General features: G+C 39.3%; 1 protein-coding gene across 1 annotated transcript in view; it reads right to left on the minus strand.

Moving 5' to 3' along the window:
- SETDB2 (SET domain bifurcated histone lysine methyltransferase 2) overlaps positions 1–17,331 on the minus strand; it is a 1,110,478-nt gene that overhangs the window by 433,920 nt on the left and 659,227 nt on the right. Inside the window, exon 18 of the mRNA XM_069203525.1 lies at positions 8,002–8,106. Coding sequence (XP_069059626.1) covers positions 8,002–8,106 — 105 coding nt within the window. The remainder of the gene's footprint in view (positions 1–8,001; positions 8,107–17,331) is intronic.

Genomic DNA, 17,331 nt, shown 5'->3' on the forward strand with positions numbered 1-17,331 from the left:
TACCTCACTAGAACTGATTGATGGCTGCAGGTAGTGACCTTATCTCAGTTAACAGCCCCCCCAAGTGTTGAGTTGGATGTACTAGTTACCTTGATTGAGATTAGGAAAGCCCTTTTTCAACCGGCTTCTGGTAAAGCATTGGAACCAGAGTCTACTCCAATTGAATTTTATACAGAATCTGCTAAAATAATTGTTCCTATTTCTGATGAGTTAATTAATTCTCCTTCTTTTTCATGCCCGGTACCAGCAACATGGGGGAGGCGTATATTGCAGTGCTTTAAAAAAAAAAAAAAGACAGAGACCCTCAATTGTGGCTTGGGTTCATTTCAACACATATCACAGCTTTTCATATCAATTTAGCAATCTCATTTTGGAGGCTGGGGAGAACTTCAGGAGTCTGCCGGGATGACTCTGTTGGACGCAGAAAAAAACATCTGATAGGGTCTCCTGCAGTCTGTCATGGCACATATGGGTCTTGGTAATCATTTAGTAACCTGTATCAAGTCCCTCTATATCTCACTGGTAGTCTTTCACATAGGACTGTGATTAATCTATGGACCAGACAGGGCTACCCTTTCTGACAACTGTTTTTCTTACTTTTATTTGGAGCCATATTTTCATATACTAGAATCCTTAAATTGGATACCTTAATTGCGGCTCAATGCAGTCAGTGCTAAAGTTCTTGTTTATGTGGATGATACGTATACAGCCTTTTTATCATCATCTTCTGCACATACCCTCCCTACTATGGAACATGCTGCCTGCCAGTTTGGCAAGTTATCTGATTATAAACTGAAGATTGAGAAAACCCATATTATTGTGAATCTATCCCCAGAAGTCGCAGATCCTCGCTATCTTAGATCTGCTACCTAACATAGGGGTCTGAATACCATTCAGTTTGAAGGATATTGACAATTTTAATTAGTATGTTTTATACCTTGAATCACTGGCATTATTCCAGAAGTAGGATAGACTTCATTTGGGACTAAATGGGAAACACAACTTAATTAAAATTGTTAGTTTGTCACATTTTCTTTATTTGTCTATGTCCATTCTACTTCATCGTCCAAAGGTTTTCTTTAAAAAGGTCAAGTCAATCTAGGAGAAATTAATTTGAAAGTATAAAAAAACAAAAAACAAAAAACCTTGATGTGCCATTACCTATTTACAACTTCCCAGTGACATGGGTGGCTTGGCACGCCCTTCACTTTGGCTTCACTTTTTCTTTCCTCTTTTGTTCTTAGTCTTTTCTGCCATTATGGGCTTATGCAAATGACACTTGGTGGATCTGTTTCCAGACTGTTGCATTTTGTGACGCGGGCTGACAAACTTCCAACGTCTAGCCCACACAATTTATTTTAAATGCAAAGAGTTCAAAACACCCACTGTTTTTGATAAGATCTGGTCAGCCATTAGAGCTAGGTGCAATATCCCAAGGTTTAATCACTATACTTCCCTAGGGTACAAGCCTAGCATGCAGTTGTTCATACACATTAACTATATAAGGTGCTGGCGGCATGTAGGACTTGAACGGGTTGGTCAGTACTACTCCGATGGCTCATTCATATAGTTGAGGAATAACAGAACTCATGCGGCATGCTAAGATAGGACTTCTTAAGGCATTTACAGCTGAGAGACATCCTCAAGCATCTTTCTACCAATAAGGTTGCTTTGGGCATAATTGTTTTCTTTATTTACATTTTTTTAAACACATTTTATTGATATAGATATATAGTTTCCAACACGGCCAAACAGTCCTTAAAACAAACAAAAATAAAAAGCAGGTGCAACTAAAGTATCGTAAACTTAACATTCTACAGTCCTGCCGTACTACTCACTCCCACCACCCCCCAGCCACCTGCGAAGGAAATTACAAAATGCATTATTGGTTTCCTGATCACTTCTGTACTATTCCTAAATGAGATTCAATAGGGTTTTGGTTTAATCAAACCCTTCTGAGTAATAGGCAATGTTAACATCGTTCTGAATATTTGGAGACCAAGTGGTCTATTAACCTGGGTCTTACTGTCTCTCTTAAGGATATTAGGTTTTGTAATCAGCTCACTCAATATACTCCTAAAGTAGCCAGCCTGAAAGCTTATTCATTTAAAGTACCATATAATCTGTATTACACACCGTACAGACTATTTAAAAGAGGCCTCAGAGAGACTTCTAACTGCTTTCGATGTAATGGACCAAAAGCGGACACAGTTCATGTTTTCACTGCATGTCCAAGCCTACTACCATTCTGGCATGCCATATTTATTCAACTAAACAATTTGCTACAGACAGATATCACCTTTGACTCTAAGGTACTTGTGCCTGGTCACTAGCCCAGCATACACTCATATATGGTAGGGATTTATATTGTTGCCAACATGGTGGCAAGACAGGGCATAGCACGTGCATTGCTACAAAGTGACCTGCCAGAAATATATATTTTCTTGCAGTCTGGAATTCACTACAGTTAAAAAATAATCATAGCAGACACAAGCTGATGTAAATATGGGCACCAGTTAAGGAACGTCTCTCCTCTCCTATTTCTTGCTACTCCAATAAGATATTGTGAATTTTACCTTGTCTATTATGGCTATTTTTTTTTTCAATAGAACAATGACAAATAATATTATGGTCTGTAACTTATTTTGACTATGTATATGTTTTTCTATATATGTGATAATTTTGTTCTTGCCTAATAAAAAACAAAAAACACAGAATGATAAAGCTCACCAATACTCGGGAAAATGTAGAACACATCCCTGTATTGGTCAAACCCTCTGCAGCATGTTGTAGCTGGGCCAGGAGAAATACCCTCAACATAGCACAACTAAGGTACACACTATACCTTATTTAGTATGCTTTCCCTGTAGATTGGATACGTGTGGATATTGTATGTCGCAATACTGAGGACTTAAATATCGACCTGCAAAAATATCACTCCATAATATCGTCTACCACAGAATCATCAAGGAAAACATATATACTGAAATACAGATTTGCCATGACTGGAATTCCAAACACCAATTACCTTAGTGATGGAGGTCAAGTCGATATTGTGGAGTTGATATTTGTGAAGGTCAATTAAAAACTCAGCCCCTCATTACAAGTCTGGCGGTCCTAGGACTGCCAGGCTCACAGTGGCAGTTGGACTGCTGCCACTGCAGCAGTCTGGCCTCCACATTAGGACTGTGGTGAAAGCACCACGGTCAGACCGCCGGCATGCCACATTTTCGCCAGCTGACACGGTCTCAATCCGCCAGGGCAGCGTTGCCATGGGGATTACAAGTCCACTCTCCGCCGGCTTCTACATGGCTGTAAAAGCTGGTGGAGATGGGGGCCCCTGCACTGCCCATATAATTGGCATGGGCAGTGCAGGGGCCCCCTTGGACAGCCCCATCGTGCTTTTCACTTGGCAGACAGTGAAAAGTGGGACGGGCGCTGCTGCACCAGACACACCGCAACATTGCCGCTGGCTCTATTATAAGCCAGCTTCAATGTTGTGGGCTGTTTACCACTGGGCAAGCAGGTGTAAACTGTTTCCTCACGCCAACATGCTGGAAACTCTTAACAGCCCTTGAAGTCAGATCACCGCACTGGCGGTTTTCTGACCGCAAGGACGAATTCGTAATGAGAGCTTCAGTCTGGCGACTCACGATCTATGAGGAGGCTTTCACATATTTGAATTAGGCCATGCTCAAGGGAAGATTTCTCTACACAGATCCACCTCCCATCTCGCAATACAGAAACAAATATTCACTTCTTTCTCTGTGGCAAAGGCTTTACATAACCCGATATTACTTTCTTTGAGAGTAGATGGAGGCTAATTGTTCCAAAGATTAACAATTTTCTATGACCTTGCTTTTTGGGATATCAATGTCAGTCTATGGATCGTGAGGTTCTATGAAAGTCTTGGCTGTGTATAAATGAAAGGGTTCTGTTTGCACTTTTTACAATCTAGATGGATGGCTTTATTACCTAGTTGGCACTGACAACATAAACCAAATTTCAATGAACACTACTTTTAGAGTCAAAAGGAAGGAAAACTCAATGTTTTATATGGTCTCAAAGCTGTTTCCCATTATGCCAAGGCTGCTACTGTGGCAGGGAAAGGAGAAAAAGGAAAATACCTTACATGTGATCTTTTGTGGAAGCCGGGTCAGTTCTTTAAGAGGATAAAAATCTATTTATGTTGCTCAGGATCAGATACACAACTGAATATGTGGGACTGGAGTTGGTAACTATGAAATTATGTGGGGCGGTGAATCTTAATGAGTAGACATATCAAAGGCAAGGAAGAAAGATCGTCTTTGCACAATTCATTTGCTTAGCTAGTATTTCTTCAATAGGCTCTATCTGCACAAATCAATAATGTTGTGAGCAAATCTGGGTTTATAAAATATTTATACAACCTATTTATATTAATCCCTGGTTCTAATAACTGCTTATATTAATCTAAACATCTTTGGATAGATATTGGTCCCCAAATAACTCTTCTGCTATTTAGCAGGTTATCTTATAGCCTGTGGCATAGAGATTGATGTATCAAAAGGGTTTACTTATTCTGTGTCTACTGTTAGTACATATAAGTCACAGTTCTTAATGTATAAAAGTAAACTATAAAGTCTACTAAATTTATGAATTTCTTTAGTTTTTCAATTAAACAAGGGAGAGCATCAACAGACTCTTCACTGAGCACCTCAAATATTAAGAAAAACAGTGCAATACTAGATGTATTCTGTATTTTCTTTAAACAATGCATTTGTCCAACGTTTGCAAGCCTATATGTGTGTATGTGTGCATATATATATGTGTGTGTGTGTGTGTGTGTAACAGAACCTATGAGGAATCCTTAGTGTGCTGCTTTGTATTATAATTAGCACTTGTATAGCACTACCTAAACTAAAATACCCATCCATCCTAAGATGTGACTCTAGAAGTTGGCTATTAATTAGACACTGACCTTTGCACTTACAGCAGTAGGCTAAAAAAACAAAACAAGCTGTGTGAACTGCATATAGTAGCAGGAAATTAAATAGATAACTTGAAAATAAAGGCTCACATACAAAACATTTTGGGTTGAGACAGAACAAATCTTATGTTTAATTGAGACTCTTCCTCGAAATTGGATAGGAGGGAGGGAGGTTGGATACAATCAAGGGAAAGCAACCAATATTCACACAGAATCATAATAGCTGTGTGATTCATAATAATAGGGTAAATAAGTGGAATAACAGATAGAGTGCAGTATAGGTTAACTCTTCCTGTCTATTTGAAACAAAGTTCTTCTGTATTAAGACATCTGAATAATTCACATCATTAGCACTAACACCTTCATTAGAGCAGTCATTTAATACATGGCATATCTAAAAATATGAAAAAAATTATATTGCATGTCAAATAATTAACACAAGACTGGAATTTAAGGGAAATAAATTAAATAAAGTTGTTAAAATGGAAAAAAAATAGTAGACTACTTTAAATTCCTCAGTGGTTTGACCAACAGGGATATTTATCAAGATGGTTTGGCCAAGAATGGGCATGCAAAGTATAAAACCTGTTCCTTTTGGAATGATAACGTCATTGCATCCCTCATTATTTCCAGATCCTAAAGAAATTTCAAGCAATTTTATTAGACAAAACATGGAAACATGGGTGAAAATATCAACTTCCTCCTTTGTATACTAACACCTATCAGTTTGGCGCAATCTGTACACCATAGAAGGGTTCTTCACAATAGCCAATACCCAAAGGAGGAGCTATTATCAATACCATAGTTATTGTAGAAGTAGAAAGTATCAATATGAAAAACTGTAGAACAGGGGTGTGGAACTCTTATTGCCCAAAGTAGAGGGCATATTGTTTGGGGTTAAGGATAACGGGTATTCATATTTTTTTTTTCACTGGACAAGTAGCTGTATCACAAATCCTACAGCTGGCAATTTACAGTAACACAATATGTCACTAAGACAAAATATGCAACCACATGAATAAGTTGTTCAAATTTGTGTATATGATTCATTAACACAACAAAAACATTATGCTAAACATTAAGCAACTCTCAATACCAAATTTCGAGGCATTACATAGTAAAATATACTTGATGCGTACCAATATTTAAACAAAAGATTAATAACTGAGAATCAGAGTGAAACCATTGTGAGCCATGGCATAATCAAACAGGCTACTTTCGGAGCTTTGTTATCATAAGAATTATGACATCATTTGTCCCTTAGCTGCTGTCAATGTCAGTTAGAAAGCTATACTGAGGCAGGAACCTGAAGCTGTATGTGTGTGTCAGCGTTTACACTGCAGTCTCTGATAGGATATAGTCGAGATCTCTGAAGGAGTTAACAATTGACCACATTTTTCGGAACTCCACAGCAACAGGTGTTAACAGGCAAACTGGATGATAAATTTGTCCGATCACCAAAGATGAACACATTCAATGGCTTAAAACTATGTTGAGTGGTGGCTGTACTAGAACTTTCCCCTTATATGACAACCCTGCAAGAATTTTATGTAGCATTTATAACCCTCTCTTCTCCCAACTAGGTGAAATAAGATTAACTACTGCTGATGACTAGGTACACCGGGCATCAACACAAATTGGTTCGCAATGACCCCTAAACAATTTGCATGCAGACAACAAAGAAAACATCCCCATTGCATATTTGCCTATAACAAAGCACAAGAATGTTCTCCCTGAAAGGCAGCCACCATGATAGTTCTCTGTAAGGTACAGAGATGACCACTGGGTTGGCAGTCATCTTTAAATTTGGCAGTTGTTACTCCACCAGGGTGGCAGGGGTAATATCCTGATGGGTGGAGTACCATAACCAAATCAGGCCATATATCCTCAAGAATTGAATGGCTTAATTTCCCACACAAATCATCTTTCTTGTTTTAAAGGAACTTCACAACTAACTCCTCTGATTGCAATCTGATAGGCAAGTGGTCTATGTCTGGGGATGATTTTGTTCCAGAAAATGTTGAAATTGGTTAATAGTAAATCTATCCTCGAATGTACATATACTCTCATGAATGCTTACAATTAACAAAGACAATCTAGGGTCTACAATTTGCTCCAGCATACTGTCCCTTTACCAAGAATATGTTTCCAAAGTAAACATCAACAGAGAGCTTTCTAATCATTCTGGTATATACAAAAGTACTAGACAAGGATTCCCATGTTGCCTATATTTTTCTATTCAGCAGTGGAATCACTGGGCACAAACTGGGTTAAATGTAGCATTACAGGGACGAAGGTTGCTTCCAAGGAAAATGATTAATTTTCATTGTTACTTGTTACCAACATTAACGATCCAATTCAATCACTGAACTCCCTACTATCACCGGTATAGCAATTTGAGCTTTACTCAAAAGTTGACTGTATAAAATCCAGCTTAATGCCTATATCTAAAAGAGCAGAATAAGCAGGAATACAATCATCTTCCGTTTCTCATCACACAAAAAGATGACACCAATTCTCAACAAATGGAAACAATAGATAGACAGATGCACAAATGCATGCAAATTAACTTTGCATATTAGGAAATTAGGCACATCCCAGTAGAGACTTCTGAAGGACCAGCAGGGAAGACATAAATCAGAGGTCTCTTTAAAAGGAGTGATATAACAAGGTGGGAATGCCAGCACTTGGTAATTACCAGTACTGTGGCAATCAATAATTGCATGGTTAAATATGGTTGAGTATATCCCCCTGAATACAAGTTTTTTCACTGGAAATGGATGGATAATAACTGTGGATTCTGCTGAGCGTATCCTAATTCACATTTCACTATGGTCTACCTGGCAAAATGAGAATTCTAGATGTGAACATATTTTCAAGCAAACCTCATATTCCAGATTTGAGTGGAAACTAGTGTGCACACCCACATCAGATTTCCTCACAGCTTGTATTGAGTGGCTGGGTGGTATTTTATTTTTCAGGTGAACAAGATTATAATAATTATTCAATTAAAAACAAAATGTTTCACTCACCAGACGCTGCCCTCTTTTTATTTCTTTTTTCACATCCTCTAAGAGAAAGCCTCCAAAGGAATGAAAATCCGGTGAACACTGACTGACAAGAGGCGGTGAAAATAACTGAGAGATAAAAAAATATTTGTTTAATCATCATTTGTTCAAAATACTATTTCATAGTTTAGCTTATATTTTTTGTTGTTCATCAGAATACTCAACAAATTATGAAGTTGACAATTTATGGATATAAACCTTCCCTAAATAAAAAATAAATAAAACGTTACTTGCCTGTAACAAAAGTGCTGAGCTTAAGACATTGCTAGATTCACATGCAGCGATTTGTTACTGCTATCTTGCTGTTGGGCTCGCCTCATCTTGTTTATTGGAAACCACCAAAGTTTCAACATAGACTTGGTCAGAATGGCATGTGGTAACACACACTCAAAACCCACAATTCCCTCACTGCAGATTCAATTTTTTTTATTGGACCCTCCATGTCATCATGTACTTGGTGATGTGGTGAATAAAAAGTTAAGAAGTATACAGGAAAAAACTAATCTGGAAAGCTAACCCTCCTCTTCATCAGGAAGGTGGGAAGCTCTCATCTGAATACATAACGTTAGGGATTAGGTACACAAACGTGTATTTTTCTTTTCCATGAATCTATCCTTGACTCATTTGATAAGTACCCCTAAATATCAAAATTATTAGATCTAATTACTTTTCCTATCAAACACAGTTTCACATATTCTTTGTTAGTAGAGGCACGCTGTCAGGTTACTTTGAGAAGCTTTGAATAAATTGATTATCCAATCTTCCACAGGTTTGTTTTGGAAACACAATTATTTAGATATGATTTTCAAGGCTGCTTTGTTTGGCATAAGCATCCCGTGATACAGCGGCAAAGATTAGCTCTCTTTTGTCAGCCAATCCGGGCCAGGTTTATCAGTCTCATCTTCTATAAAAGTCAAAAGAAGATTATTTATTTTATCAGCAAACTTAATTTGATTTAATTGGTTTATGATTATTGAGGAGTTAGGTCAGCAAGATATTTCCTCTACTAAGACCAAGAGACTTGAATATATTCAGCTCAAACAAAGGATGGAACCTTTAATTCCTGGGCCTCATACTGTAGAACCACCACATTCCCAAGGGAACACAATACTGGCTATTTGTTACCACATTCCGCCCATGTAGATGAGACCTTGAAATATCAGCTGCTAAAATGGGTTTAGATCTAAATTTACTGATAGTGTGAAGTCTTAAGTCAGACTGATGTGTTACTTAAGGCACACTAACAAATGTAGCTATAATGGACATTTGCCCACGGAAATATTATACACTTAGATGTCTGTTACTGCCAGGTTTTGGCCCATCTTGTGACAGATGCAACTACCAGGAGTCTGAACTCTTCATGTTTTGACTTATTAACAAATTATTATTATTATATATATATATATATATATATATATATATATATATTTTTTTTTTTTTTTTTTTTTAAGGAGGAAATCTTTAAGAAGATGAGTAAGGGTTGTGAAATCCACTGTACCAACCTACTATATGAATTATATTTGGAATGGACTGACCCTGAAATAGAAACCCAGGATCAATACTGTGCACTTCTGATAATCTTTATGGGTATCAGGAGCCTTCTTCTCGCCACGGAAATGGCTGATAAGGTCCCTCCATATTCAGTGCAATGATGTTGGGAAAATCGATTTGTTTTCTCACAAACACATTAATGTAAAATATAAAAATACCGTTGTTCATTTTGTAGGAAGTGGTTGCCTGCACCGACTTAAGGTGCCGCATAACATGGTGAAATGTAATGCAAAAGGTATTTTTAGAGTCGAGCCTGCTTTGCATGCGCTCACGCATGCGTATAGCAGGGAGACTCTTTAGTATTTAGAAAAGGTCTCCGAGCCCTGTCAACTTCACGTCAGTGCTTTTTATTGGTTCGTGGGCTTCCCTAATTAAATCGACTTGCTTTCATTAGTCGAAGGCACGCATAGGTCATGCCTTTTCCGGTGGCTAGCCCTCCTCGAGCGCAGCGACCAAGTACAGAAAACATGCGAGGCTCGCTCGGCAGAAGTTGAGCGCTTTACCTACTTGATTTCACTTTTTCGGGTTACGTGCATAAATGCACTTTTGCACGATAGGTGAAAAGTCGGGTTAGGAGTTTACAACGCGATCGGCTCTAACACGAGCAAACGCGAGACCCGATGCATTGTAAATGCTTGTTTACTCACTGTCACCGATCAACAGTTTGTTTGGAATGGAAGGAAGACAATCTATTTTATTCATAACCAGGACATAGAATGTATCTTCCTTATTACAATCCCCATACACTTTATTTTTCTTGACTGGTTTTATGGTGAATCTATTGTTAATCCGATTTTTTAAATGACTATATTAAGGCTCTTCGAAGTGTTTTCGTGTTTCTGCTGTATATCAGTCTCATAGTTTCAGGTGTTGATTTCAATTCAAGCATTTAACATACTTAAAAAACGGAACTCCGAAAGAAAAACATTTAATTTCTGTGCATATCCACTGCGTCTTTGTGTATTTTTAGATAAGGTTATTGTTTTATAAGAGCCCGAATTTGACTTATTCTATGCATCAGTCAGCAAAATACTGTTTTCTGAAAATTAAGTGTACTGTTGGTATTCTAGAGAGCGAAGGGGTATACCTCATTTTTATGAACAAGGACAAGGAAATTGAAATAGCTCCTACGTAATCCGGCAGGGCAGGGGCTGCCTCCTTTTCTCAGCCATGCAAAATACAAATCCTTTTTATTGTGGAATTTAAACTCCCTGTCAGCAAAATAAAGTCCATTAAATTGCATGGCTAGAAAATAAAAGTTCACGATCTCCCAAAATACAAAAAGAACTCGGCGATAAAAATGCATGAAACTGGATAGTAGACTGGTTTATATAAATGCTGCAACCACATATCTGAAACAATGATTTGTACAGATGTTCAACAGGCATAGAACATGTCTTTAAACTGTCTGCGAAATCCAACGAGGACTCATCACGGAAAAAAAGAAGCATGAAACCTCTTCCTAAAACTAAACGCGACAGACTCACAGTGAAGATCTATGCACAGAGGTTTCCACAACGTGTACTCCAGGACAGAAAAATATTTACTCACGTTTATCACTGTAATTGATTGAGCAAACATTAGCAGGCAATGTGAATGAGACCACAGAGCTGTCCTGTAGTGCGACAGCACCTTTGTGAAGGTGTCATCATCTCTGCACACAACCCCACGACCGGGCGCAGCACAAGCACTCCTTGCTGCGCTTGGTATATAAACAGAACAAATAAACGGCACGCAGTGAGTGAACACAGCCATCTTGGAATTCGTGAGAACGTTTGTGCCTCTTGCATGATGAATTCAACCTCAGAAATTGCAAAATAAACACTCCGATAGGGCCCCCCGACGGGGCACTTGCTTACCATTGAAGCTGGATCATTAGGTAGAGTAATTCTCACACCCTAATAACATAAGCATCATATCAATACCCTAGCACGCCACAGACCTGTTTTTCACTCTTTGCATTCTGTTAAGTCTGGGCAGGCACTGCCCAAAATGCTTCCGGAGGACCAGCCGTCGTTCTAATTCCAGGTGACCCCTTCCACCCCGCAGACAGGCCCTGGAGCAGCATTCCAGCGGACAGGGGCTGCCGCCTTCTATTGAACGCTCAGATCACCCGCTGCTACTCGAGATGCCAAGCCTGGATGAACAGAATGCAAGAAAAGGCGATGTTGCTGGATACCGACTGCATCTATGCGCTTCTTCAAGAGATGGTCAGCACGTGTACCGATCCTATGAAGGAGGTAAGCTCGAATAATTAAAGCCTGCAAATTATCAGTCCTCCGAAGACCAACCCTTGTTAACCAGGGCTAACTTTAGATTCAATGCTCGTACTGACGAAATGCCAAACAGATGGGGCTAGCACTGCCCAAAATCGATATAAAATCGAAACCAAATTTGTGGCATCTCAATGTTGCCATCAGGTGTAGACAACCATCCAGAGCAGGGCAAACTACTGAACTTCCAACAAAGGGAGATAAGACAGCCCTGTTGTGCCTACTCTGCAGCAGACCACTGTGCCCGCATATGTATTGCATATTATAATGAAGGTAGATTTCTTCCAGCCAATATTCAAGCTCATTCCACAAGAGGGATGGGAGCTTCACTGGCAGGATGGAGTGGTACATCCACTGTGGATATATATGCTGCAGTCACATGAGCAAATCCCTCATTTTGAAAAAAAATAATTACAGGTTCAACTTGGCACTTGATAATGAAATGCTGATTGGCACAAAGTATTATACAATGAGGTTAATTGCACTTTTTGACAGGCGTCTTGTGTATAATTTAATTAAATCCTATTTTTGTCTGCACATACATCTGACCTGGAGTGGTTCCGCAAAGAAGAGCTCTTGCTTTGGTATATATGGCAAAATATGGAATCGGACAAGGAGATGCTTTACCTTTTTTCAGATTCCGCATTCCTTGACCCATTACTTAAGTTTCCTCCAGTCCGCTCTTATGGTTATACTCCAGGATCAAATCTCAAATTCTACAGGTCAGACAGGGGTGTGGAATCTACTTGTCCATGGGAAAGGTTGCTTCTTGAATCTACTTGTCCTGTAAAAAAAAAAATCTACTTGTCCCTTTGGTGCCATGTAGTCAGCAACATATTATGGCAGCAATCTCATCATGTAGGAGCCCTGATAATAGCCTCTCTGATTATGCCAGGGCTACTACTATAGTAGGGCTTGAATACTTGAAATATCAATCCCTCCTATAGCAATTTCCTTATTTTGCCACCTTTTTGCCGATCTACATACTGGGGCAGGAGGAAGCAGTAAGCAATAGTTCCAGGGCTGGAATGCCTTTGAGTCTGCAAACCCACTAACTTACATGTGTTACAGATTTTCATTAGCTCTTCTCTAATCTTTTCCCTAATGAGAGAGGTTGGAAGTTTACTTCTGACAATGGCAGAAGTAGATCTTCCAGGGTTGGGAAAAAAGTGGTTGGAGGGGAAAGTGAACTTGTAAACGATTAATAGTTTTTCACATGAGAAAATCTACACATGCATATTTGCTCGTGCTACAATACAGTTCACAAATATTTTCTAGGAGTACGATTTCCTGGTCTACTTCGGTAAGTTCTTGTGAATTAATGAAAGCCACTAATTCAAAGACAAACCATGGGTGCCCTTTTGTGACTTTCTTTAAGAATTGGGTCCCTAATTAGGTCTGCGATTAACAAAGGCATTTAGTTTTTTTTATTAAGCTCCTATTTCGTTCTCTATTTATTGGCTGGCTTTAATGCTCTTCCACAGGGAGCATATATTGGCACACAAAGTAGTTTAGTTCAGTGCCAGGAACTACTGTGGCAATCAGTGGCGTAACGAAACTGGAGGGGCCCCCCTGAAAGGAACATGGAGGACCCCCTCCAGACTCACTAAGGGGAGGTGCTGTGCTGAGGGGGCCCCTTGGAGGGGGTCTGCAGAGCTTTTTTGAAACTACTGGTAGCAATGTGTGCTTTTCGAGAGCAAACATTTCTTTTTTTTTTTTGCCAGCGTTTGTTGCAGTGGTGAGGGCCTGGCAGCTCTCACAACAATAAAGTGTTACAAAAGCCATGTGAAAACAATAGACACATTAAAAAGCCAAAAGACTCACACAAAATGTTAGATCTGTTGGCTTTGCCAGTGCTTGTTTATTTTCATGCTTTCCATAATCTTTTTGAAAATGGTTACACAGATTTTTCATTAGGAATATTTTTGGGAAATACTAGCATGCATCAACACGTTTTACTACATGATTCTTCAAAGAAATAGCACCTAAACTTCAGAGAAGCAAAACATTTTTTTTCCTACTTGCATTTGTTTTCTGAACATTTTATTATGAAATCAAAGAATCATCACTCTTGCTTACAAGCTTCTGCAAGCATTTGCATCTAATCATAGAGTATTCTGGGAGCATTATACTTAACCTCATATTGTTAAACCTTTCAAACCTGTGCACTTTGTTTTTACTGAAACCACTATCAGTAGTACAGTGTGGCCTTATTACATGTATTTACAGCGCTCACCCTAATAATGAAGGCTTTTCATTAATGAACCATAAATACAAGTTCGAACAGCATTAACGTATGGATACATACAATACCTCAACTGCAGACCATTCCCTTCTCCCTAAACTGGCAGTCAAAGGGTTTGTGCTGCAGAGGGTTGGGCCTACTTGCCCCAAGTACAAAACAAACATGAAAACCTTTTGCCCATAACCCCATACAATATGTCCTGGGCGTCGGGCGATAGGAATTCCACACCCCTGAGGTCGCATTGGAGGGTGAAGTCATTTTACATAGTAAAGGGGGCAGAGCCAAAGGATTAGTGGAAATCAAGGAGGGACACGTGATAGGGATGCAAATGAAAGGCATTGCCTTATTGTTAGCTAAAGTAAGCAATGGGAAGAGGAATGTAGAATTAGAGCAATGAAGATCACCAGTAAGTAATCCAGACATCAGGTAGAGATGGAAAAGATGAGTTTTTAGTCATTTTCCCACATGAGCAGAGATTCAGTTGGATTCTTAGCACGAGGCAGGAACAAGTTCCAAGTAGTGGGTGCAGCAACTTCTCCCTTTAAAGAAGTAAGCTTGATAGAGGGTCTAAGCTCAAGCTTGGTAGGGGAAGAGTGCAGGGGAAAAAAGCTAAGAGAACACACATTTATCCTTGTTAGGGAACTAAAACAGTGTGAAACCACCCTGGCTGCCTCTCGCTGGCTTTAGTACTGAGATTAAGTGCACTTGGTTTTTACCCACACTCCCACTTCTGTGTCAAATCACTTCCTCAAAGTGCCAAATGTCATGTGACATTGCTTCCTAGCATGTCAATTATTGCATTGTTATAAGAGTCAAAGGTAGTCGCTGTAGGTGAAGCCCCCAACTTGAAATTTGCAAGTTGTCATCTCATTCTTTACCAAAAAAATGCTACTTGGTAGACCTGCCCTCACTGTCAAATCCATGAATTCCAGACTCAAGTTATGACCTCTGGATTTTGCCTTCGGAACCAAAATGTGTGCTTGTTGAACGATGTTAATTCACATTACGGATTTGAAAATCAAGACCAGTGACAATCTATCCACTTTATTCCCACTGAAAAGCATGGGTCTGGCTTTAGAATTGTTCTTCATTGTTGGACAGTGGCACCATGACTGAGGTAATACGATTCCACGCACAAACTGCTTTCCTCCTGCCCTATGCCCCTTTGGCCCCATCACAACATCTTTTGGTAAGCAGAATCTTTGAACTGTACTGCTTAGACTTTCAAAAGTGCTTCATATGGCGCCCTATTACACTCAGGTTTCTTTCATGTTAAACACTTAGAAAGTGAAGGTGTGTGGCATTTACAGACTACAAAAGTTGTAGCAGAGACATCCATGCAGATCAGAGAACTGTGAATGTTGGTGGGTGATTCTTTATGTCCACTGGAATCTGTACACTTAGATCCTGCCTCAATGGCATTAAAACCTGGATGGCTGCGGTATATCTAAAATTGAACTCAACATCAAGAGTACCCCGTCATAGATGGAGGGACCATTGAGACATGCACTGAGGAGTTGCTAAACCCCATGATTTAGGATGGCTTCCCACATTTTCTATCATCTTCCACTTGATCCAGTGGCTTTTTTAATAACACTTTTGCTATCTTTCAAAGACTTGTGATGCTATTAATTGTGTTTGACCAATGACTTTGTGTTTCACCGCTGCACATATTAGTTGCTCAATGTTCACTAGTAGCACATTGTATGTTTTGTTCAGCCTAGCCGCCTATTGGCTTTGACATGGCATTAGCCATTACATTTTGTATTCAGTTCAGCCGCCTATTGGCTTTGACATGGCATTAGTCATTACATTCTGTATTCTGTCTATTGGCTTTGACATGCTGTATTCAGTTTAGCTGCCTATTGGCTATGACATGATATTAGACATTACATTCTGTATTAAGCTTAGCTGCCTATTGGCTTTGACATGATATTAGACATTGCATTTTGTATTCAGTTCAGCTGCCTATTGGCTTTGACATGATATTAGACATTACATTTTGTATTCAGCTCAGCTGCCTATTGGCTTTGACATGACATTAGACATTACATTTGATATTTAGGTTAGCTGCCTATTGGCTTTAACGTGGAGTTAGACATTGCAGTTGAGAATCCAAGCTGTATTTTTCCAAGCTATGTTTTTCCACGAGATGAACCAAGCTGGTTTCTTCACACCAGACTAGACCTGATAAGAGAGAGTACATTTGGTGTTTTCCTTTCTGCTCAGGCTTGGGAAGAGGAGAAGTCTAGGAGATCTGGCCAGTCTCCAAAGGCTTGCGTAGTTTTCCCGAGTCTGAGAGGAGGGGGCACGCTTTTGTAAGGATGACTCTGGGATTCAGTGATTTAGATTCAAATCTGCTTGACTTCAGGCTGGAACTAGGCGCCAGTTGCCAGTCTCCCGTGTGGGTAGATAATCTCTTTCTCGCAGTTGACCGGAGTCATCAACTTGCAGACCCCAGAAAGATGAAGCTGAAGATAGGTCTCATACGGTGATGCATTTTGATTTATATGCTTTGCATTGAATATATAATCTGCTGTGTACATTGCAACTGAGAAGTACTGTGATATATTTTGTTTTCTTGCTGCGACTACTTTTGTGCTTGAAATCTATTAATTTGTCTCTCAAGAACTTGTGGGTGGGGAAGAATTAACAACAATAAAGGTCTTCTTTGAACTCAGAAGTGCATTCCAGAGAGGTTCTGTAAGCTCTGATACGAGATAAGTAGGAAGGCAGAACATTTTGGTACCAGAAGTGGGGTCGAAATATAGATTTCTACGTGCACAATTTAAAAGTGTAATTGTTTTTTGTTGTTTGGAGAATTACAGAAGCACGGCAGACCATGTTTGAAAATGCATGTGTAGTTAAACTGCCTGATGGTGCTGTGAGAAACATGTTTTCTTTCTGTGATAAAGCATATTTAGAAAATGTGCCTTTTGGAAGCAAGGATGTTCCTTTTGTTTTTGACAAAAGGGTTTGGATACTTTTATCTGCTTACAGAAAAATGCAGGAGAAATGAAGGCAGTTAGAACATGAAAATAAGAATTTACGTGAGCAAATTAGCCAGAACACATTAATGCAAGATAAAAGCTGAAATGTATAAAAATGCTGTTTTAGAAGAATATGTCTTTTCCCATTCCAGTAATGAGGGGGTTAAGACAGCTGTGAGCCAGTCTGAGCCTCTGTGTGAGCCAGGTTTTTTGGCAGTCGAAGTGCATTCCTTAA

Source organism: Pleurodeles waltl, chromosome 8 (genome assembly GCF_031143425.1).
Source record: "Pleurodeles waltl isolate 20211129_DDA chromosome 8, aPleWal1.hap1.20221129, whole genome shotgun sequence".
Taxonomy (NCBI): Eukaryota; Metazoa; Chordata; class Amphibia; order Caudata; family Salamandridae; genus Pleurodeles; species Pleurodeles waltl.